The sequence below is a fragment of the Schistocerca americana genome, chromosome 9 (genome assembly GCF_021461395.2).
Source record: "Schistocerca americana isolate TAMUIC-IGC-003095 chromosome 9, iqSchAmer2.1, whole genome shotgun sequence".
In the NCBI taxonomy this organism is placed as follows: domain Eukaryota; kingdom Metazoa; phylum Arthropoda; class Insecta; order Orthoptera; family Acrididae; genus Schistocerca; species Schistocerca americana.
The window spans coordinates 211757915-211782267 of NC_060127.1; the positions used below are offsets into that span (position 1 = coordinate 211757915).

The following is a 24353-nucleotide window of genomic DNA, read 5'->3' on the forward strand; positions in this document are numbered from 1 at the left end:
ATGCGAACAGTTTACACACTTAGCCGTTTCGGAAGTGTTTCCACCTTTAGTCCAAAAGTCAATGATCATGCTTGTTCTGGATGTCAGATAAATGGCTCCCCCTCCGCACCGCAACAGCGCTCGCGCTGTTTCCCTAGTGCCCCCGACACTTTATATACCCCTCCACTGTCAGTGCTGCCATCTGCCATCTGTGACTGGTTATTACACGTCGACGTCGAACAAAGCCAGTGATCACACCAATGTGACTGCACCGTATATTTATCCCAACTACTGCAGTATGTCACACTGCAGTCATTGGCATTTCGTAACTCCACATGCGCATTAACTTGACGGGGAAGTTTCGATGTATTACGGAATGCTTTCCTCCACGTCAGTTTTCGCTATTATGATTCGACTACATTCCATTACTTTTGTTTTAATTCTGTAGATGAGCCTCTTATAGTCGTTCTTAAAGACACTATCCGTCCAGTTCAACTGGTCTTCAAGATCATTTGGCTTCCCTGACACAATCACAATGTCAGCAGGGAACATACGTAACTCGAAAGACAAGCATTCCGGAAAATATGTCCATGAATCGTATTTTGCCTCCCCAAGTCTGGAGGCTCCATCCGTTGAAAATTATCCTTGTGCATTATTGCATTATTTATTTCTTCTGTACTAAATATTTTGCGTAATATCTACGATCTACATTTTTTGCAAAACATTAATAGTATCACTATTAGTCGTAGAAATTCTGTAACAATGATATAGCATTTTTGTAGTTCGTAAGCTTGTAACTCTCTTGCGCAGTCAGTGTTAACTCTTATCGATGTTTTTGATTTCAGTGTTTCGTCGGCTGCATGATGAAGAACCTCCATGTGGTAAGTCATGCTGCAGTGCCCGCGGCAGGGACGGTAACGATTAAGTGCCGCACGCTGGGTTTAGTCAGTTAACTGGTTAGTTTAGCTCGCTGGCACTTTGAAACTGCTTCGTTGCAGCGTTAGTCACACAGTGCGGTGTGACGTGTAGTTCTGTTTGACGCATGCCAATTATTTTAGTACGTTGACAACTCGCGAGCATAGTTTGTCTTTTAATTCTTTGTTTCTCCCGCTGATTTTGACGATGGTTTTATCCTGTCATACCTGGATTGTCATGTGATGCGCTGGCTAGTCTTGTGACTGTGCTTTGGTGATGTATTGGTGATCATGCATTATTTGGATCGGATGCCCATCTGCCGTTTCATCCAAGGTTTTACCGAGCAGTGACATATTCTACGCCCAATTGTATCTTGGAATTCGTGGCACATTAAGTATTAGTTTCATGTGACCTGAAGATAGCAATGGAGATACTATCGAAGACACTGCTGCCAAAGCAGAGTTACTAAACACACCCTTCCGAAATGCCTTAACAAAAGAAGACGAAGCAAATATTCCAGAATTCGAATCGAGAACAGATGCCGACATGAGTAACGTAGAAATAAATATCCTCGGAGTAGTGAAGCAACTTAAATCACTTAATAAAAGCAAGTCTTCTGGTCCACACTGTATACCAATTAGGTTCCTTTCGGAGTAAGCTGATGTATTAACTCCATACTTGACAATCACATACAACCGTTAGCTCGACGAAAGATCCGTACCCAAAGACTGGAAAGTTACACAGGTCACACCAATATTTAAGAAAGGTAGTACGAGTAATCCACTAAATTACAGGCGCCTATCGTTAACGTCGATTTGCAGCAGGAGTTTTGCATATACATTGTGTTCAAACATTATGAATTACCTCGAAGAAAACTCTCTATTGACACACTGTCAACATGGGTTTAGAAAACGTCGTTCCTGTGAAACACAACTAGCTCTTTATTCACACAAAGTGTTCAGTGCTATTGACAAGATATTTCAAATCGATTCTGTATTTCTGCATTTCCGGAAGGCTTTTGACACTGTACCACACAAGCAGCCTGTAGCGAAATTGCGTGCTTGTGAAATATCGTCTCAGTTATGTGACTGGATTTGTGATTTCCTGTCAGAGAGGTCACAGTTCGTAGTAATTGACGTAAAGTCATCGAGTAAAACAGAAGTGATTTCAGGTGTTCCCCAAGGTAGTGTTATGGGCTCTTTGCTGTTCATTATCTCTCTAAACGATTTGGGAGACAATCTCAGCAACCGCCTTAGGTTGTTTGCAGATGACGCTGTCGTTTATCGACCAATGAAGTCATCAGAAGATAAAAACAAATTGCAAAACGGTTTAGAAAGGATATCTGAATGGTGCCAATATTGGCAATTGACCCTAAATAACGAAAAGTGTGAGGTCATCCACATGAGTGGTAAAAGGAATTCGTTAAACTTCCGTTACAGGATAAATCAGTCTAATCTAAAAACCGTAAATTCCACTAAATACCTAGGTATTACAACTACGAACAACTTAAATTGCAAGGAACACATAGAAAATGTTGTGGGGAAGGCTAACGAAAGACTGCGTTTTATTGTCAGGACACTTTGGAAATGTAACAGATCTACTAAGGAGACTCCCTACACTATTATTGTCCATCGTTTTTTAGAACACTGCTGCGCGGTATGGGATCTTTACCAGATAGGACTGACGGAGTACATCGAAAAAGTTCAGAGAAGGGCAGCACGTTTTGTATTGTCGCGAAATATGAGAGAGAGTGTCACAGAAATGATACAGGATTTGGGCTGGAAATCATTAAAAGGAAGGCGTTTTTCACTGCGACGGAACTTTGTGCTCCGAATGCGAAAATATTTTGTTGACGCCGACCTACACAGGGAGAAACGACCACCGCGATACAATAATGGAAATCAGAGCTCGTACGGAGAGATATAGGTGTTCGTTGTTTCCGCGCGCTATACGACATTGTAATGACAGAGAATTGTGAAGGTGGCTCCATGAACCCTCTTCCAGCCACTTAAATGTGATTTGCAGAGTATCCATGTAGATGTAGATGTAGATACACCTCCGAGATACGAAAGCGGTCGTCGTACAGTAAAAGCACAACAAACAGCTGTTGCGGATTTGGACTTCCAATTTTAATCTGTACTATTTTACTATCTCTTATTTCAAATTGTTTGATTGTCCTTCACATTATGTAAAAGTCTTTTAGCTGTGTCTTCCCAACCTATAAGGTTACTCGTGTTTATTTGTATAGTTTGTAATGTATGTACGTTTCTTCTTTTGGTTTAATAATGCCGACAAAATGTTTCAGGTGTGAAAAGAAATAGTATTGCACTGAATGTGTGTTAAAGTAGCCAGCAACTCTACAAAACGAAATTTCATAACAGTGGTTAGAAAAACAAACGAAAAAAGGAAATTACACAGAGTGTTTAAAAGTATTTGCGAGAAACACCTAGAGGTGACAGATCACGTCATGAGGAACAACTTTCCCAGCAAAGCCACGCGTTGTTTAAGGCTGGTGATATCCCTGGGATGTGGTTCTGAGGAGTTCCTATGCCATATGTGTGACAAACGATTACTATATCAGGAAAACTGGGTGATTTACTCAAAAGAAAGAACTTCACGAACTGAGCAAGTCAATGACTTGCTGGTCCGCGTCTGGTCCTTATGTAAGTTGTTATTGAGCCTGGTATTGATTGAGAGAGTTGTTGGATGTGCTACAGAGGGGAACCGCGCCAAATTCTGCTCAGCTGGCGCATTAGACTACCAAATCCCGAGCTGGTTGGCGGGCCTTGTCTCTAACTCTCCAAACGTTGTCAATTGCGGTGAGATCAGGAGACCTTGCTGGTGAAGGTAGTGTTTGTCGAATACGAAGACAAGCGGCAGAAACTCTCCCGTGTGCAGGCGGGCATTATCTTGTTGAAATGTAAGTCCACGATGGCTTGCCATGATGAGCAACATAACGGAGCGAGGAACAGCGTCGAAATACCGCTGTCCTGGAAGGGTGATGCGGGTAACAACCAAAGGAATCCTGCTAGGATACGAAATGGCACCCTAGACCATAACTCCTGGTTGTCAGGCCATGTGGAGGGCGACACACAGGATGTCATGAGCGTCTCCAGACGCGTCTTTGTCCTGGACTCTCACTGACTGGAGTAGAATTGTCTTCAGTGACGCTTGGAACTGAGCCCCAAATACCAGAGATGCAGAGGTAATCCACAATGGCCTGGTCGTGTTTGCGTTTCCCTGAGCTCAGACTGTGTATCCTCGGTGACAAATTCATCTGCACCCTGTTTGTAGGGAGATGCGACTGGTGTCCTGTAACAGGTCAGATGCAGAATGCAATTTGATCAGGTCTAACGGGAGTTAAAAGGTGGAAGAAATACACAGAGGAGCTATACGAGAAATCGTAACAATACTATTGTTTTTTGCACTTCTCTTCTCCAAAGAGCAGAGCGGACTTTTTTAGATACAGCCGAATTAAGTGTGGCTTTTCTTTCCAGTCAATTGTCCCAAAAGGATGGGAATGACGCAGGGGGAATCCCAGTTCTAAATTAATGGGAGAGAATTTCCAGGTCCAGCATTTACCTGTTAACCAAGGAAAACATGCTGAAAATCTAGGTCAGACTCGGAGACTGGGAAAATTTTACTTTATTTCTGTCCCAGACAAAGACTGAATTATTTTGATTGCGCGCGTGTGTGTGTGTGTGTGTGTGTGTGTGTGTGTGTGTGTGTGTCAGCGAGATTGCGAGTGTTGATTGACCAAAATGTAAATATCATTATGGAAGAGAAAGATAAAGTAGATGAAGATGGGATAGGCTACATGGCATTGCAGCAAGAGTTAGTCAGAACAGTAAAGACGTAATACATGGCCTCTGGAGCAGACGACAAGGTTCCACACCATTATTGAGATCCTTGTGAGGGCATACCAAGACAAAACTGTTCCACCTGATATGCAAGAGGTGTGAGACTGGCGAAATACCATCAGACTTCAAGAAGAATGTAATGAATCCATTCCCGAAGCAGGTAGATGCTAACGGATTTGAATATTACCAAACCATTAGTTCGAACCATCAGTTTATTCAGTCATGTCTTAAAACTACTAGCACAAATTATTTACATAAAATTGGAAGAAATGATAAAAAATTACCTCGAGCAAGATCAGGTTAGGTCTCAGTGAAATGTGGGAACATGAGAGAGAACACTAATCCTACATCATATCTCAGACGATAGATTGAAGGAAAGATAAACTTAAGTTTGTAGCCTCTATTAGACAGGGGGCGACCAAGAATTCGGTTCACGGACTGTGCCCTAACTCTCATGCAGTAGCACTCAATCTGGCTGCACACTTCACTGCCACGCCATACTGTTTGAGTGGGAGGAGGGGTGAACTGCCAATGCGACGTACTTAGGTGGCAATGCAGTCACGCTGCAGACAACTTGCTTTCATATTTCCCAACAACATAGATCACAAACGAAACAAATTTTCAGTATCATTTAATTATTTTTGGCGCACTTAAGACATTGTAATTTTTATCTCATGTAAATTTACCGACGGATGCGGGAAATTTCACAGATTTTCGTATCCACGTTGTTACGTAATCGTAAATTGTTTAGTTTTATAATCGTAAAAAGGTTACCTTCCATTAGGAATGTGGGTGCAAACAACGGCTGTGATATGACTTTCAAATGATATAACACAGCAATCAGTTGTCCTTTTCTTTCAGGTTCTATTATGCAAATCTAGATTTGCAGTCTTGAACGAACTGTGACAGGAGCCCGAACAACAGGAGACTGACGTAGTAGGACATGCATTGATACTATGAAATAGTCCTTTTATAATGGCTAGGCACTAGCCGAAATCTAGATTTGCCTAACAGAATCTGAAAGAAAAGGACGACCGATTGCTGTGCGCTGGCATTTGAAAACTGTATAAAGGCCTTTCACACATATATGTTCATCGAAATATTTTAGCACTTTTGCAAGCACATTATGGAGACGTGGAAACCCTACCTGAGGAGAACTACAGTTTTAACGTGAAAGAATTTGTCTGTAAGATGGGAAGTACAAAGCAGATCAGTCAGTTCCATCTGAATACACACAGTGGCACTTTGAACTGAATCAGCAAATAGTCTTGAAAACATCCTGAAAACAGATTTGAAATTAGCAGCTTCTACAAAACGTTTAGAAAACTATCCTTGTGATTCTTTCAAGGCCACAATGAATTCTTAGGACTTCCCGTTTTCTTTAACAATAGTGAGCTTGAGCAACTAGACTGTGTTCTTCCTCACAATTTGTCCCTTCTACTACGTTCAAATGTGTGTGAATTCCTAAGGAACCAAACTGCTGAGGTCATCGGTCCCTACACTTACACACTACGTAAAGTAAGTTAAACTAACCTGTGCTAAGAACAACACACACTCCCATGCCCGAGGGAGGATTCCAACCTCCGGTGGGAGGGATCGCGCAATCCGTGACATGGCGCCTCAAATCACACGGCCACCCCGCGCGGCTTTCTATAATGTGATTTTCTTTTTAAATAAATCCCCATCAGATCAGTGGTTCTCGTCTTGCAGTGTCTTACTGTGGACAGTAGACAGTCTGGTCCACTCAAGATGCAAGGGGTGCAACGCATTACGGATTTTCTAATTTTCGTTCCTGTACTCGATTCTGTATTCGATTTGAAGTATCTGGGAAGCAGGATAGACACCGACTGGAAGTGCACCACAGAAATTAAAACAAGGATAGCAATGGCAAAAGAGGCGTTTTATAAGAAAAGGAGAATCTTCTGCAGCGGTCTGGACAGAGAACTCAGAAAGAGACTCATAAAATGTTTTGTATGGAGTGTTCTTCTATATGGCGCTGAAACACGGACTATGAGGAAAAAAGACAGAGAAAGGCTGGAGGCTTTTGAGATCTGGACATGGCGGAAGATGGAAAGAATAAACTGGATAGACAGAGTAAAAAATGAAGAGGTACTGAGAAGAGTGGGAGAGAAAAGACAGTTACTAGATGTAATAAAGAGAAGAAAAAGAAATTGGATTGGGCATATATTAAGAAAGAATGATGGACTGATAAAAACAGTTTTAGAAGGTTATGTAGAAGGGAAAAGGAAGTGAGGAAGGAAGAGATTCCAGATACTGAATGACATGATGGACGGTACAACATACAGCAGCCTTAAGAAGGAAGCAATGGATCGCAGAAAATGGAGAGGCAAAGGACCTGTTAATATAGCAGATAACTGATGATGATGACTCGATTTTCCTTCATAAAATCGACAATAGCGGATATTAAATAAAAAAATCGTTCCAGACATTAAGCAACGTACTTTGCAGTAATACGAGTCCTGTCTAAATAGTGTCCAACCTTTGGCCAGAAAAAATATTTCGAATACCTGGCGGGGCTGGGACCCTTAATCCCCTTCAAAGTAGGCCCCTTTTGCTTGCACACACAATTAGGTCACCGATCCTTCCACTGCGGGAAACACCTCTGGAAGTTCTAGTATGAAAGTTTAGCACAGCTTTGCCACAGAAACAGGAAAGCGGTCGAAGACGTTCGTCTTCTGGTCGGCTCCTGATCGTTGTCAGGAGGAGGCTAGTTTTTTGACTACGCAAAGGCTTCTATTACTTGGAAAAGAACAACCCGGATTTCTTTACGTAATCAGTGTGAATTTTATAATTACCTAAGGGATCTTTAACAATGAACAATAAAAATTGCATTTGCACATGACATCATTAATGAATGAGTTGTATAGAAGACAAGGAGAGGCCTTCTGTCTCCGACCAGGAAGCTGCAGTATTCCCTGCTGTAGTAAAGGCTGTTTGACATTTATAAAAATAATATGACAGGGAGGTAAAAAAAAAATAAAGGAAAAGAATAGAATAAGAAATCTGGTAAACACTAAATATATTCAAACAATTCTCACAAGCAATTAGGGCTTATTTATAAACAGCATAACTTAAATAAATACTTCTCTAACTGTATGGTGCGATCAGATTTCAGCCTGTCCTGTGCTAGCTCCTTGGTTCACGTTTTTGTCACAAATTACAGTCATTACTTTTCTCTTTGCTTCAAGACTATTCTTGCACCGTTCAACACCTTCACAACAATAACTCGCCGGTTTACAGTTTCGAACATAAATTACTCGAATTTTTATAATTAATAATGTTGTCTGCACGCTGGCAAGACCGCTCACTTTTATGGCTTAAAGACGACCTTCTTTATGCTTTCACATTACAAGCAGAAGTACCATAAAATCTTGAAACGTCCCCTTAGAAAAATTATTGAATTACTGTGCTGATAAATCTCTTACATTATTTGATTTTCAAACAGCTGAGCAGAACTGAACGTACTCAGACATTTTGCTCTTTACCTATTCTGATCAACACTAAACTGACAGTCCGGAACCGCGCGACTGCTACGGTCGCAGGTTCGAATCCTGCCTCGGGCATGGATGTGTGTGATGTCCTTAGGTTAGTTAGGTTTAAGTAGTTCTAAGTTCTAGGGGACTGATGACCACAGATGTTAAGTCCCATAGTGCTCAGAGCCATTTTAACCATTTTTTTTATAAAAAACAAATGTCTTTCAAAGAATAGGTCTCATCTCATTAGTTGACCATTTAATATACAGATAGATGAATGCCTTTCCAAGGGTACTCACAGCTTTCATACGACGGAAATCCCAATAATATTACAAAGTCTTCTTTTGGAGTGGTGTTCAGCTCCGTCATCATGTTTCGCATTCTCTCTTCTGTGTTTTCAAAACGGGATCCTTTCAGTAGCGTCTTCAATTTTGGAAACAACCATAAGTTGCAAGAAGCCATGTCTGGAGAGTAGGGAGGTTGGTGAACGGCTGTAATTCCATGTTTGGCCAATAAATTTTGGATCAAGTGCTATGAATGTGCGGGGGCGTTGTCCTGCTGCAGTTGCCAGTTTTTCGCCGTCCACGTGTCTCGTCTTTTGCGCCGAACTGCGTCACGGAGTCGCCGGAGAACATCTTGTTAGTAGTCCTTTGTCAATGTTTGCCCTTACGGTGCGTATTCGTGATGCACAATTCCACAGACGTCAAAGAAGACAGTCAGCATCACCTTGAGTTTGCTTCGCACCTGCTACACTTTCTTCGGCCTTGGAGACTTGGGATGTTTCCATTGCGACGACTGTCTCTTTGTTTCTGAGTCGTACCCGTACACCCGTGACTCATCTCCAGTTACCACGGTGTTCAGAAACCCAGGGTCAGTGTTCGTGGTGTCCAGAAGGTCCTGTGCAACGTCAAAACGGAGGTCTTTTTGTTTCGGCGATAACAACCTGGGCGCGAATTTTTCAGCCACTCGGTGCATGTTCAAATCATCACGCAAAATTGCATGTGCAGAATCTTTACTCACTCCAACCTCTCGGGCAATCTCCCATATGGTCAAACGACGATCTGCCAGTACCAAATTTTGCACCCTCTCAACAACAGCTGCACTCTGAGCAGTTTGGGCCCCCCATAACGCTGGTTACTTTCCGCTGATATGGGGCCATTTTCGAAACAGTTGAACCACACTTTAATTTGTGTTACACCCATCGCATCTTCTCCAAACACCTGCTGAATCTTACGAATTGTTTCGCTTTGAGAATCACCAAACTTCTCGCAAAATGTGATTCAGTACCTTTGCTCAACACGTTCAGTCATCTTGAAGGAATCGGTAATCCGACGAACGCGTTGTGTAGCACCCCACGCAGCGACCGACAGGCAGTGGCGGACGCGCTGGAAGGCGAGGACAAAATTCATGCATGCGCACAAAGGTCTCTCTTCCTTTACTTTGTACAGTGGCGCAGCGCTATCGTCTTTATTTTGCGCGGGAATATCAAAGGTCGGATACTTTTTAGGCAGGCCTCGTATACATAGTCAAAATTTCAAACTCAAAAGTTTGGTTCCGTTACAAGTGGCAGTAGGATAATGCTTGCGAATCCACGTTATTCCAGAATGAGATTTTCACTCTGCAGAGGAGTGTGCGCTGATATGAAACTTCCTGGCAGATTAAAACTGTGTGCCCGACCGAGACTCGAACTCGGGACCTTTGCCTTTCGCGGGCAAGTGCTCTACCAACTGAGCTACCCAAGCATGACTCACGCCCCGTCCTCACAGCTCTACTTCTGGCAGCATCTCGTCTCCTACCTTCCAAACTTTACAGAAGCTCTCTCTCGGTCGGGCACACAGTTTTAATCTGCCAGGAAGTTTCACGTTATTATTCGTACTATCAATTCCTGCACATTCTCCATGCCTGCACATTTAGTGCAAAGTGCTTCTCGACGAGCCCCATCTGTCGATCGTTGTAATTTTGTACTCTTTCATTATCAACTAAATCTTTAAACACGTTCTGCATGAAGTTGAAATGTCGTTTCATAGCAGATTACAGGTACTGTCGATTATGCAATTGCATAATTGATATTGAGAATGTTTAGCCCTCTCTTCTGTCATTCCTATCAATTTTTGAGGGCTTCTCACGATAGACCGCTACAGTGCCTCTTTTTGTGCAGAAAGCCACTAGATCTGCATCTCCAGTTGAAACGACAGACCTGGACCCTGGACCCCTCAACGCGCTCATCGCCCACTCACGGACAGACCAGCTCAGCGGACGGGTCGGCAGACCGAGCAAATGTGAGACAGGCAGAGCCTCGGTCCCCACGTGACCTACGGTACACATAGGGCTCCCAGTCCTTTGTTAGACAAAGAATTTGACTGCATTGACTGGAATACATTCTTTGATATTCTCACCGTAGCAGTGATAATAATATAAAGGGATAGAAAAGTTGTCTACACGTTCCACAGATATCAAACGGCTGTTATAAGCGCCGAAAGAGATCAGGAGGAATCGGTAGTTGAGATGGGAATGAGGTGTAGCTGCAGCATATCTGTACACTGAGCAAGCAGTAAGGGAAACTAACAGGAAATTCGTAAAAAGGAATAAAATTTCTGGAAGAAGGTATAAAAACTTTGAGGCTGACGATGACACTGCAGTTCTGTCTGAGACGAAAAAGGACTTGGAAGATTAGCTGACTCCAGCAGGTGTCTGGCATAGTGGTTCTAAGAGGAACATCAATAAATGTAAAACGCGGGTAGACGAGTTGAATCCAGCAATGCTGGTTGAATTCGATTAGGAAATCAAAGACCAAAAGTAGTTTATAAATTTTGCTATTTAGGCAGCAAGATAACTGAGGCCGGCCGAAGTAGAAAGGACATAACATACGACATTGTCGATAGCAAGGGAAGTATTTCAAGGAAAGAGAAATTTTTTAACACAGAAGATAAATTTAAGTGGTGCGAAGTCTTTTCTGAAAGTATTTGGTTGGAGTGAACCTTTATATCAAGGTCGCATGTCATCGATGAACAGGTAACAATAGAATAGCAACTTTTCAAAATGTGATGCGACAGAAGAATGTTTAAGATATGATCAGTAGATGGGTTGCGTTATTGAATCTAAATGGGGAGGAAAGAAATTTATGGGACAACTTGACTGAAATTGAGGTCTGGTTTGTAGGACGCTTCCTGAGGCACCAACAATAATAAATTTGTGAATGGGGGAGGTATGAGGCCGGGGGTGTGTGGGGGGAGGGGGTGGAGGGAAGGGGGGAGGGGATTCGAAGAGGTAAATCAAAGCTTGAGTACAGCAAACATCTGCAGATATGTGGAGACGAAGATACTTACACGAGACAGGCTAGTATGGAGAGCTGCATCAAACGACGTTTCAGACTGAGTCTGACAACAACAACAGCAGCAGCATACAGACCTCGCAAGCGGACGCAGCTAACTGACGAGTAAGTTGGTGTTTCCGACTAATGCACTCCGTCCGGATATCTCCAAAATATGCGATGAGTAAACGGAAAAAAAACGCTCATTCAACAGAAGACAGTGAAGCGACTTCCGCACTTTGTACGCCGCTATACGTTGCGTCTGCTTTATCTCTCAGAATATTACTGAGTCTGTAATCAGAAGATAAATTATATTTTCATACGCCGACGGAAAAAATTTAGAGTAATGAAATTTGGGGAATACATTTGTCCAGGTAACATATTGCAAAATCACAGGTTAGTGTTAGTACGAGGTAAGCTATTGCACTTGTGAAATGTTGGTACATTAATAACCGGTCTAGCATCCAGAATGTTGAATGTAAGCATGCCAACGAGCATACATTGTACTATACAGGTGCCAGATGTCAGTCTGAGGGTTGGAGTCCCATGCCTGTTGCGTTTGGTCGGCCAGTACAGAGACGGTTAATGCTGGCTGTCGATGACGCTGGAGTTGTAGTCCGACAATGCCCCTTACGTGCTCGATTGGACAGATCTGGCGATCGAGCTGGCCACAAACCCTTGGAAAGAGTTGTTGTTGTTGTGGTCTTCAGTCCTGAGACTGGATTGATGCAGCTCTCCATGCTACTCTATCCTGTGCAAGCTTCTTCATCTCCCAGTACCTACTGCAACCTACATCATTCTGAATCTGCTTAGTGTATTCATCACTTTGTCTCCCTCTACGATTTTTACCCTTCACGCTGCCCTCCAATACTAAATTGGTGATTCCTTGATGCCTCAGAACATGTCCTACCAACCAATCCCTTCTTCTAGTCAAGTTGTGCCACAAACTTCTGTTCTCCCCAATCCTATTCAATACCTCCTCATTAGTTACGTGATCTTCCCATCTAATCTTCAGCATTCTTCTGTAGCACCACATTTCGAAAGCTTCTATTCTCTTCTTGTCCAAACTATTAATCGTCCATGTTTCACTTTCATACATGGATACACTCCATAGAAATACTTTCAGAAATGACTTCCTGACCCTTAAATCTATACTCGATGTTAACAAATTTCTCTTCTTCAGAAACGCTTTCCTTGCCATTGCCAGTCTACATTTTATATCCTCTCTACTTCGACCACCATCAGTTATTTTGCTCCCCAAATAGCAAAGCTCCTTCACTACCTTAAGTGTCTCATTTTCTAATCTGATTCCCTCAGCATCACCGGACTTAATTCGACTACATTCCATTATCCTCGTTTTGCTTATGTTGATGCTCTTCTTATATCCTCCTTCCGAGACACTATCCATTCCGTTCAACTGCTCTTCCAAGTCCTATGCTGTCTCTGACAGAATTACAATGTCATCGGCAAACCTCAAGGTTTTTATTTCTTCTCCATGGATTTTAATACCTACTCCGAATTTTTCTTTTGTTTCCTTCACTGCTTGCTCAATATACAGATTGAATAATATCGGGGAAGGGGTACAACCCTGTCTCACTCCCTTCGGAAAGAGTATTAATCGTAAAACATCTAGGAGTAACTATTTGGAGCGACCTTCAGTGGAATGACCATATAAAACAAATAGTGGGAAAGCAGATGCCAGACTCAGATTCATAGGAAGAATCTTAAGGAAATGTAACTCATCCACGAAGTTAATGGCTTATAAGGCGCTTGTTCGACTGACTCTTTTGTTCATATATCTATGATACCTACCAGACGGGACTGATAGAAGAGATAGAGAAGATCCAACGAAGCGCGGCACTTTTCCTCACGTGATCATTACGAAGATGCTCAATAAATTTCAGTGGCAGACTTTACAAGAGCGGCGTTGTGCATCACAGAGAGATTTAGTATCGACATATCAAGAGAGCACTTTAGCCGCCAGGGTAGCTGAGAGCACTAACGCGCTGCTTCCTGGACTCGGGTAGACACGCCGGCCCCGCTTCGAATCTGCCTGGCGGATTAACGACGAGGGCCAGTGTGCCGGTCACCCTGAATGTGGTTTTTAGGCGGTTTTCTGCACCCCGATAGGTGAATACTGTGCTGGGCCCCACGTCTGCCTCAGTTACACGGCTCGCAGACATCTGAACATATTCACACTATTCCATTGATTACACTAGACGCCGACAGATGGGGTACACTAATTCCTTCCCGGGGGGTATGGGGTGGCAATAAAAGGGCATCTGGCCACCCCTTAAAAATTAACATGCCACGTCTGATTAACCAGCAGACCCCGCAAGTCGGTATAAATTCTTGGAAAGAGAGAGAGATTTCAAGAGAGCACTTTAAGGGAAGAGTCGGAAAACGTACTACTTCCCCTACATACTTCTCGATTAATGATCACGAGGAGAAAATACGAAAAAGTGGAGCCAACACAGAAGCTTACCAACAATCATTCTTCCCACCCACTATTCGCGAGTGGATTAGGGTTCGAGGGCTGGGTTATTGGCACAAGAAGTTCCCTCCGTCACACACCATTAAGTAGCTTGCGGAGTATGATGTAGATGAAACTTCCTGGCAGATTAAAACTGTGTGCCGGACCGAGACTCGAACTCGGGACCTTTGCCTTTCCCGGGCAAGTGCTCTACCATCTGAGCTACCGAAGTACGACTGACGCCCGGTACTCACAGCTTTACTTCTGCCAGTACCTCGTCTCCTACCTTCCAAACTTTGCAGAAGCTCTCCTGCGAACCTTGCAGAACTAGCACTCCTGAAAGAAAGGATATTGCGGAGACGGTATCTCAGATGGTAGAGCACTTGCCCGCGAAAGGCAAAGGTCCCGAGTTCGAGTCTCGGTCGGGCACACAGTTTTAATCTGCCAGGAAGTTTCATATCAGCGCACACTCCGCTGCAGAGTGAAAATCTCACTATGATGTAGATGTTGCAACAGTAGTATGTGAACGAGATGTATAATTTTGTAGTCAGGGTGCGTAGGATAGCCATGAGAGTGCTCCTGCTGTCATAGGAAATTGCACCCCAGACCATAACTACAGTTGTAGGTCCTGTGTGTCCAGTTCATAGACATATTGGCTGCAGGCCCCCAACTGGCGCCATTCTGACCAACACACGGCCATTACTGACGCAGAGGCAGAATTAGCTTTTATAGGGAACACAACACACCTCCACCCTGCCCTCCAACGAGCTCCCACCTGACACCACTGAAGTTGCTATCGGTGGTGGTTTGGCGTCAGGAGTGCAGACTACAGGGCGTCTGGGTCAAAGCTGTCCTTCAAATAACCGATCTGTGACAGCTCATCTATATCTACATCTACGAGGGCTATTCGGAAAGTAAGGAACGATAGGCCGTGAAATGGAAACCACAGTGAAAATCAAAACTGTTTTATTCGCAACGGCTAGCTACACCTTCCAGCTACTTCTGTACACAGTCGCCGCTCAGACTTAGACATCTGTGGTAGCGTTGTAACAACTTTTCAATTCCATCGTTATATAAGACAGCCACCAGTGCTTTTCACAATTTTCTGCTCTGGACTGCAGCTCGTTGTCTGTGTCAGTATATTATCTTCAAAGCCAGCGGTTCACTTGAGCAGAGATGATCCTCAGGGGTAGCCAATACCGGCTGTATTGTGGGTGATCGAACACTTACCGTCGAAAACGCGGCGAGAGCATCTTCATTGCCCCTGCAGAGTGCGGCCAAGCCGAGAATTGTCGTTTAGAATGAACCGCATTATGTGGATTTCATAGCTTCAGGCGAAATCTTTCGCCAGGCCCTCATGCCTGGTGGGAGACGCTAATTTCCAGCCGTCTTTACGTTCTCACTGAGAGCTCAGAACTGAAAAGAGCGACATGATGCGATCGACGAGCGTACTAAACACAGTGCCCAACGCACCTGTGCAAAGCTTCATTAGATTTTCACTGTATTTTCCATTTTGCCGCCGATCGTTCCTTACTTTCCGAATAACCCTCGTACATCCACGTGACCGAGCGATCTTGGGCGCTGCAGTCCTGAACTGTGCGGCTGGTCCCGGCGGAGGTTCGAGTCCTCCCTCGGGCATGGGTGTGAGTGTTTGTCCTTAGGATAATTTAGGTTAAGTAGTGTGTAAGCTCAGGGACTGGTGACCTTAGCAGTTAAGTCCCATAAGGTTTCACACACATTTGAACATCCACGTGATTACTCTGCCACTCACAGTAAAGTGCCTGGCAGAGGATTCAATGTACCACCTTCAAACTGTTTCTGTACCGTTCCACTCTCGAACGGCGCGCAGGAAAAGTGAGCACTTAAATTTTCCTGTGCGAGCCCTGATTTCTCTTATTTTATCTTGAACATCATTTCTCCCTATGTAGGTGGGTGCCAACAGAACGGGTTCGCAATCGGAGGAGCAAACTTGTGGTTGAAATTTCATGAGAAGATCCCGTCGCAACGAAATACGCCTTTGTTTTAATTTTTGCCACTGCAATTCACGTATCATGTCGTGGCACTATCTCCCCTATTTCACGATAATACAAAACGAGCTGCTCTTCTTTGTACTTTTTCGATGTCATCCGTCAGTCCCACCTGATGCGGATCCCACACCGTACAGCAATACTCCACAGTAGGGTGGACAAGCGCGGTGTAAGCAGTCTCTTTGGTAGACCTATTGCCAGTCTCTTTGGTAGACCTACTGCCAGTCTCTTTGGTAGACCTATTGCACCTTCTAAGAGTTCTGCCAATGAATCGTAGTCTTTGGTTTACTCTGCCCACAACGTTATCTATGTGATCCTTCCAATTTAGGTTATTTATAATTGTATCCCTAAGTATTTAGTTGCATTTACAGCCTTCAAATTTGTGTGACTTATCGCGTAATAGAAATTTAGCGGATTTCTTTTGGCACTCATGTGAATAACTTAACACTTTTCTTTATTCAGGGCCAACTGCCACTTTTCGCACCATACAGCTATCTCATCTAAATCATTTTTCAATTTCTTTTGGTCATCTCATGACTTTACAAGACAGTAATTGAGAACATCATCTGCAAACAATCTATGACGGTTACTCACATTGTCTCCTATATCATTAGTATGGGTCAGGAACAATAGAGGGCCTATAACACTTCCTTGGGAAACGCCGGGTATTACGAGTACTTCTGTTTTACTCGATGATTTTCCGTCTGTTACTACGAACTGTGACCTTTCTGGCAGGAAATCACGAATACAGTCGCAGTTTGGCTAGAACACGCTTGTGTGGAACGGTGTCGAAAGCCTTCCGGAAAACTAAAAATACGGAATCAATCTGACATCTCCTGTCAATAGCACTCATTACTTTATGAGTATAAAGAGCTAGTTGTGTTTCACAAGAACGATATTTTCTGAATTCATGCTGACTATGTGTCAATAAATCGTTTTCTTCGAGGTAATTCATAATGTTCGAATACAGTATACATTCCAAAACCCTACTGCAAATCGACGTTGGTGATATGGGCCCGTAATTCAGCAGATTACTCCTATTTCCCTTTTTGGATATTGGTTCGACTTAAGCAATTTTCCAGTCTTTAGGTACTGATCTTTCTGTGAGCGAGCGGTTGTATATAATTGATAAATATGGAGCTATTGTATCAGCATACTCGGAAAGGAACCTGACTGGTATATAATCTGAATCGGAGGCCTTGCTTTTATTAAGTGATTTAAGCAGCTTTGTTACACCGAGGATATCTACTTCTATGTTTCTCGTCTTGGCAGTTGTTCTTGACTGGAATTCAGCAATATTTACTTATTCTTCTTTGGTGAAGGAGTTTCGGAAGACCGTGTTTAGTAACTGTGCTTGAGTGACACTGTCATCAGTGACTTCACCGTTGCTATAGCACAGTCAAGGTATTGATTGCTTCTTGCCACTGGTGTGCTTTATGTATGACCAGAATCTCTTTGGGTTTCCTGCCAGATTCCGAGACAGAGTTTTGTTGTGGAAATTATTAAAAGCATCTCGCATTGAAGTGCGCGCTATATTTCGAACTTCTGCAAAACTTTGCCAGTCTTGGGATTTCTGCGTTCTTTTAAATTTTGCTTGCTTTTTTCGTTGCTTCTGCAAAAGGGATCTGACTCGTTTTGTGTACCATGGGGGATCAGTACCATCACTTTTTAATTTACGTGGTGTACATCTCTCAGTTGCTGTCGATACTACCTCTTTGAAATCATTCCAAATCTTTTCTACACTTACATGATCAGAACGGAAGGAGTGAAGACTGTCTCTTAAAAAGGATTGACTGGCGACTCCGTGGAGTGTTCTGTGCACCACGATCAAATAGTGGATAGAATTGGAAGGAGAATCAGCATTGGTCGCTTTTTTGTTTTTGTTTTATTATCCGCAAAATCGATTTTCGGTCACTTAGTGACCATCCTAAGTGCTGTAATATACAATTAAAATTGGTAGGCACTGGTATCAACAAGCTTAGAGCGATCACATAAACGCTCTAAGCTTGTTGATACCAGTGCCTACCAATTTTAATTGTATATTACAGCACTTAGGATGGTCACTAAGTGACCGAAAATCGATTTTGCGGATAATAAAACAAAAACAAAAGAAATACGACCAATGCTGATTCTCCTTCCAATTCTATCTTAAAAAGGAGTGAGAGCGATCGTGTTGGTGTGGCGCCGACTGCTCCTGCGCGGGCGGCACGGCGCGCCAGAGCCACACGCTGAACGCCGCGGTCTCTCCCGCCGGCAGTGCCCGGTCTTCCTGCGAGCGCACAGTGGCTCGTGTACAGTGGATACACTTCCGCCAAATCTTTCTGCGGTGTCGCAGGATGAACACCCAGCTTCTTGTAGTCTTACTACACGGCCTCGTTCAAACTCAGTGACCTGTTGACAATGGCATCTTTGTCGCCTCAAAGGCTTCGACAACTCACCATGCCCAATCTCAAGGGTTAATAACGCTCACTATCATTACAGTGTGTATTTAAAGCAAACATGATTTGCATCCTCATAGCGCCAGTGTTATGCGAGTTAGTTAGTTGCGTGTTCCATTGATCAAAAGCACGGACAGCCATTATGATGTGGAACGTGTCCAATGCACAAGAAATGCGCACAGGAAACAAGTTTTTTTTTCTTTTTTTCTTCTTTATTTACATTATAGTGTTATGTCTAAATATTCCTATTATCTATCCCATTCCCTTAAATGGCACAAAATGCATATATTATATCTCCAGGTATATTTACTCATATTCAAGAACTCATCTATGCTATAGAAGGAGTTGTCAAGGAGGTATGATTTCAGTTTGTTTTTGAAACTATTACTGCTGTCTGTCAGATATTTTATTTCATCTGGTAATTTATCAAAAAGTTTTATAGCAGCATATTTTACCCCTTTCTGTGCCAAAGATAGGTTAAGTAAAGGATAGTGTAGGTATTTATTTTTTCTGGTATTGTAATCATTAATGTCGCTGTTGATTTTAAACTGGTCCACGTTGTTGTTGAGAAAAAATTTCATTACTGTGTAAATGTGCTCTGAAGCAGTTATAAGAATTCCTAACCTTTTAAACAGATGCCTACAAGATGTGCGACTATGAACCCCACACATTATTCTAACTACTTTCTTCTGAGCAGTGAATATCTGGTGTACTCAACGACGAACCTGGGTGCACGAATGGCAAAACGTCATTTTTTCGGATGAATCCAGGTTCTGTTTACAGCATCATGATGGTCGCATTCGTGTTTGGCGACATCGCGGTGAACGCACATTGGAAGGGTGTATTCGTCATCGCTATACTGGCGTATCACCCGCGTGATGGTATGGGGTGCCATTGGTTACACGTCTCGGTCACCTCTTGTTCGCATTGACGGCACTTTGAACACTGGACGTTACATATCAGATGTATTACGACCCGCGGTTCTACACTTCATTCGATCCCTGCGAAACCCTACATTTCAGCAGAATAATACACGACCGCATGTTGCAGGTCCTGTACGGGCTTTTCTGGACACGGAAAATATTCGACTGCTGCCCTGGCCAGCACATTCTCCAGACCTCTCACCAATTGAAAACGTCTCGTCAATGGTGGCCGAGCAACTGGCTCGTCACAATACGCCAGTCACTACTGTTGATGAATAGTAGTATCGTGTTCAAGCTGCATGGGCAGCTGTACCTGCACACGCCATCCAAGCTCTGCTTGACTCAATGCCGAGGCGTATCAAGGCCGTTATTACGGCCAGAGGTGGTTGTTGTGGGTACTGATTTCTCACGATCTGTGCACCCAAATTGCGTGAAAATGTGATCACATGTCAGTTTTAGTATAATATATTTGTCCAATGAATACCCGTTTATCATCTGCATTTCTTGTTGGCGTAGCAGTTTTAATGGCCAGTAGTGTATATTTCTCTGGAACCCAAACTGGTCTTACCCGAGGTCGGCTTCTACCAGTTCTCTCATTTTCTGTAAATAATTCGTGTTACTATTTTGCAACCGTGACCTATGAAACTAATGGTTCGGTAATATTCACTCCTTCCTGCGCCTCCCTTCGTTCTGGAAGGCTGAGGGTATTTCGTCATTCTGAAATATTTTGCATACAAAATGGAATAGTTTTGTCATGGTTGACTCACCTAAGGGTCTCAGTAATTCTGTGGAAACGTCGTCTACCCCAGCGGTCTTGCTTCGTCTCTCGAAATATCGTATCTCTCATGTCATCTTCAATTCTTTCTCTTCTCTTTTCATAATACTGTCTTCCTTTTCACCTTCCAGCCTTCTCTTCTGTCTTCAGTACAGGCTCGCCGTCCGAGCTCTTAATATTCATACATACAGTTCTCTTTTCTCCAAGTGCCTCTATGATTTTCCTACACGCTACGTTGCCACAGTTGCAACATTCTTTAAATTGTGTCGCTTTTCAGCTCAACTCTGACGGTCAGTACGACGCGGAGCTTTTCAAGGACCACATCAACCACTGTCCTGAACTGGACAAACAACCGCAGAAGAAGGCGGCTGCCATTGAAGTCGCCGACAGCTGCACTGGTAAAGGTGAGCACCACGTTTCATTCTTCATCAAAATATGTCACGCACCGTTCCCACCGGTGAGCTGTTTCACAAATCTCTGCCGTCTGCGCAAGGTATTTTACAATAATATTCTTGGTAAACGTAAAATGTGTGCTCGCAACGCTAAATAATCTGAATATCACAAGTTTTCTATCGTGGCTACAAGCAGTGACACATGATACGTCGCGTGAAACCTCCGTGAACACTGTTAGAGCTAAAAATCAAGACCGCAGATCGCGTAGCGTTGGCACGCCGTGCTCATTCTCCCACCTTCTCTTCCATTTCCTCCGGCGTGAGCGCTCATCTACGGGTACAAAATTAGGTTTTAACATCCTGCCAATATCGAGGCACAGGCAGCAGGCAGTTCCTTTTGAAAAGTAACTATATTTCCAGTTCATGACGTGACAGACACACGAGATGCACTTGAACTCAAGGACTTATTAAAGAAATACCAGAAGCAGCCGGAGTTGCCAAGATGTCCATTTATTCGAATTCTGTTACCACAAGCAAAAAGGGCATTCCTGGCCCATAGAAGTCTACTAGTATCAAACAAAGATCTTACTCTGAAGAAGAAATTTTGTGGTGTCACCGCCAGACACCACACTTGCTAGGTGGTAGCCTTTAAATCGGCCGCGATCCGTTAGTATACGTCGGACCCACGCGTCGCCACTGTCAGTGATTGCAGACCGAGCGCCGCCACACGGCAGATCTAGTCGAGAGAAGCTCCCTAGCATTCGCCCCAGTTGTACAGCCGACTTTGCTAGCGATGGTTCACTGCCTACTTACGTTCTCATTTGCCGAGACGATAGTTTAGCATAGCCTTCAGCTACGTCATTTGCTACGACCTAGGAAGGCGCCATATTCAGTTACTACGTATCCTGAACAGATAATATTGTGAATCATGTTCCGTCAAGAGCGACGTTCATCATTAATGGATTAAAGTTAAGTATCAAACTAATTACGTCCGCTTTCTGAATTCTAATTCCTTGTCATGTTGCAGACCTCACGTCAGTATAGTTCTTCCCTCCTCACGCCAGCATGCGTGAGCTAAAACGCGTGCAATTCGGTCTCCTCTAGTAACACGGTGTTGGGTCTTCTGCCAACACCATCAATTTCCGACAATGCACGTTTAGAGCACAGCATAGTATGGTAGTGAAACGTGAACTGTGGGAAAACCAGAAGAGAATTGAAGCACTTGAAATTGGTGCTGCAGACTAATAATGAAAATTAGGTGGACTGATAAGGTAAGGAATGAGAAGGTTGTACACAGAATCGGTGAGGAAAGGAGAGTACGGGAAACACTGACAAGAAGGATGGACAGGAGAGTATGGCATTAGTTAAGACCTCAGGAAGTTACTCCCATCATACTAGATGGAGCTGTAGATGGAAGAACCTGTAGAGGAAAATAGAGCTAGGAATACATCCAGCAAATAATTGAGGACTTAGGTTGCAAGTGCTATTCTGAGATGAAGGGGTTGGCACAGATGAGGAATTCATGGCGAGCCATATCAAGGCATTCAAAAGACTGATGAGTCACAAAAAAAGGCGTCCAGCTCCTCCTTTCCCCTCTCTCTGCCAACATCCTTTTCCCTCCACTGTGTCCTTCTCCCGCTCTCATTGCCCACCTGCTTCAACCCACGCCATTCTCTATCCATCTCAGCCTGTCTCTTTCTGTCCGGCTGAAACTCAACCCCTCCTCTCTCTCTTTCCATCTGGTTCTCCCCCTCCCCCTGTCCCCTTGCTCCTTTCCCCTCCGTCCATCCCCTCCTTCCCATCCAGGTCTATATACTCCTCTCCCATCCATCTCCTCCCCCATCTATAGCCTTCCCCCCTATTTCTGTCCGTCTCCTCCTACCCCCTTCTCTGTCCATATCCTTTCCCCCTCTCTCTGTCCATCTCATCCTCCCCCATATCTGTTTTCATATCCTCCTTTCCGCTTCTCTGTTTATCACTTCCTCCCCAACTTCTCTCTCCTCATTACCGCCCAAACCACAATAAGAAGTCGCTGTTTGTTACCGCTGCAGTATGGCTTTCCAGATAGTAAGTTATGTCTATACTGGTGTTGGTTGAAATCTAACCAGGAGCTTAGAAGGAGCGTTTTGCCCGTGGTTTTGCCTGCACATTCACGTGTCATAAATATTTCACATGTACAAATATAGTCTCAGTATTTTGTAGCAGTGGTGCTGAGCATGTTGTGTTGAGACATAACTGTTAAGAAAAAATTCGGTAACTTGCACCATTTCCGGGTTAATCAACATTGAAGTTAGACAGTCAGGCCGTTGTGCACGCAGATTCAAGAGGCCCACCAGATACAATTAGCGTCAATTGTCCTCACAGCATAGATGATGATACCTAAAGAGGCTGCTCAGCACTTTGTTCTGGTTCGAGCCTCGCTGCCATCCCGTGGCCAATTTTTGTGTTGCTCTCTTGATCATGTTTAGGAAAGAAAATGAAGAACATTTTTGGCGACATCCTCTCTGACATGCTGCTTAAACTGACACACTCAACGGCTTGACTGGCTGACTGCAATACTATTTAACTCGGAAATGACGCAGTGTATCGAATTTTTTCTCAGCAATTATTTCTCGCACATCCTACCCTGCGACACCCTCACAAGTTTTTCGAACTGTTTGTAACCACCCTGTATATGAATGCCAATCTCGTGAACTGCTGTAGGGTTATTAATTCTGTTTTTACTGGTAGGTGCACTGATTCCCGACGAAATTTGGTGTATATAATACGAGGGTAATTCAATAATTTAAGAGACAAATTGGTCTGGAGAAAAATGCGTTTATTTTTACAAAACAATACTTCTCCTACTTTTCAACATAATCCCGTTGAACATTTATGCATTTGTTACAACGGGTTTCAAGCTTTTTTATTCCGGCTGCAAAGAACTGTTTATATTAATGTTTGAACCAATTTCCCACAAAGTTTTGCACGTCCTCGTTGTCCTGGAACCTCTTCAAGCGTAATGCCCCCTTCAGTGTACCAAAGAAATGGAAATCACTAGACTTAAGTCTGTAAGGGAGATGAGGCAGTACTTCCCAGCCCATTTTGTCGATGGTTTCGCGGGTTAGTTGGCCAATATGAGGACGTGCGTTGTCTTGCTGGAGAATTATACCTCTCCTCTCAGATCCACGAAGTCTCTCTCTCACTTTGTTTAAAAGCAAATCCGAGTGGTGTTAGCTGTTCATTGTACGCTGCTCTTCGAGATAATCACAAAAACAGACCCTTCTGCATCCCAAAACACCGTCAGCGTGAGTGTTCCTGCTGATGCTTAGGTTCTGAATTTTTTCTTCACAGGTCAGTAGGTATGCTTCCACTCCATACTTTGTCTTTTTGATTCTGGTTCATAATAGTGAACCCAAGTTTCATCACAAGTTAAGACTTTATTGAGTAAGTGCTCACCTTCTCTTCCATGACGTTTCTTTAGCTCTGTGCCCTCTCTCAACCTTCTTTCCCTGTGTAGCCGCGTCAATTCCTTTGGGACCCATCTTGCACGTGTTTTGCGGTACTTCAGCTTGTTACAAATAGTGTTATAAACTGTAGCAGTACTAACTTGAAGCTTATCAACTATCATTTCCACAGTCACACGGCGGTCGACAGGAATAATGTCATCAATTCGACTTCCTAGTGAGGGAGTTGAAACTGAAACAGGTCGGCCAGAACGGTGTTCGTCAGTCACGACCATTTTTGAGCTGCTCTACCCACTTGTAAAAATTTGCACGATTTATACA

The 24353-nt window shown here is 43.5% G+C and overlaps 1 protein-coding gene across 1 annotated transcript in view; it reads left to right on the forward strand.

Moving 5' to 3' along the window:
- Positions 1-24353, forward strand: part of LOC124551288 — an 84919-nt gene that overhangs the window by 41769 nt on the left and 18797 nt on the right. Inside the window, exons 4-5 of the mRNA XM_047126290.1 lie at positions 825-860; positions 20472-20598. Coding sequence (XP_046982246.1) covers positions 825-860; positions 20472-20598 — 163 coding nt within the window. The remainder of the gene's footprint in view (positions 1-824; positions 861-20471; positions 20599-24353) is intronic.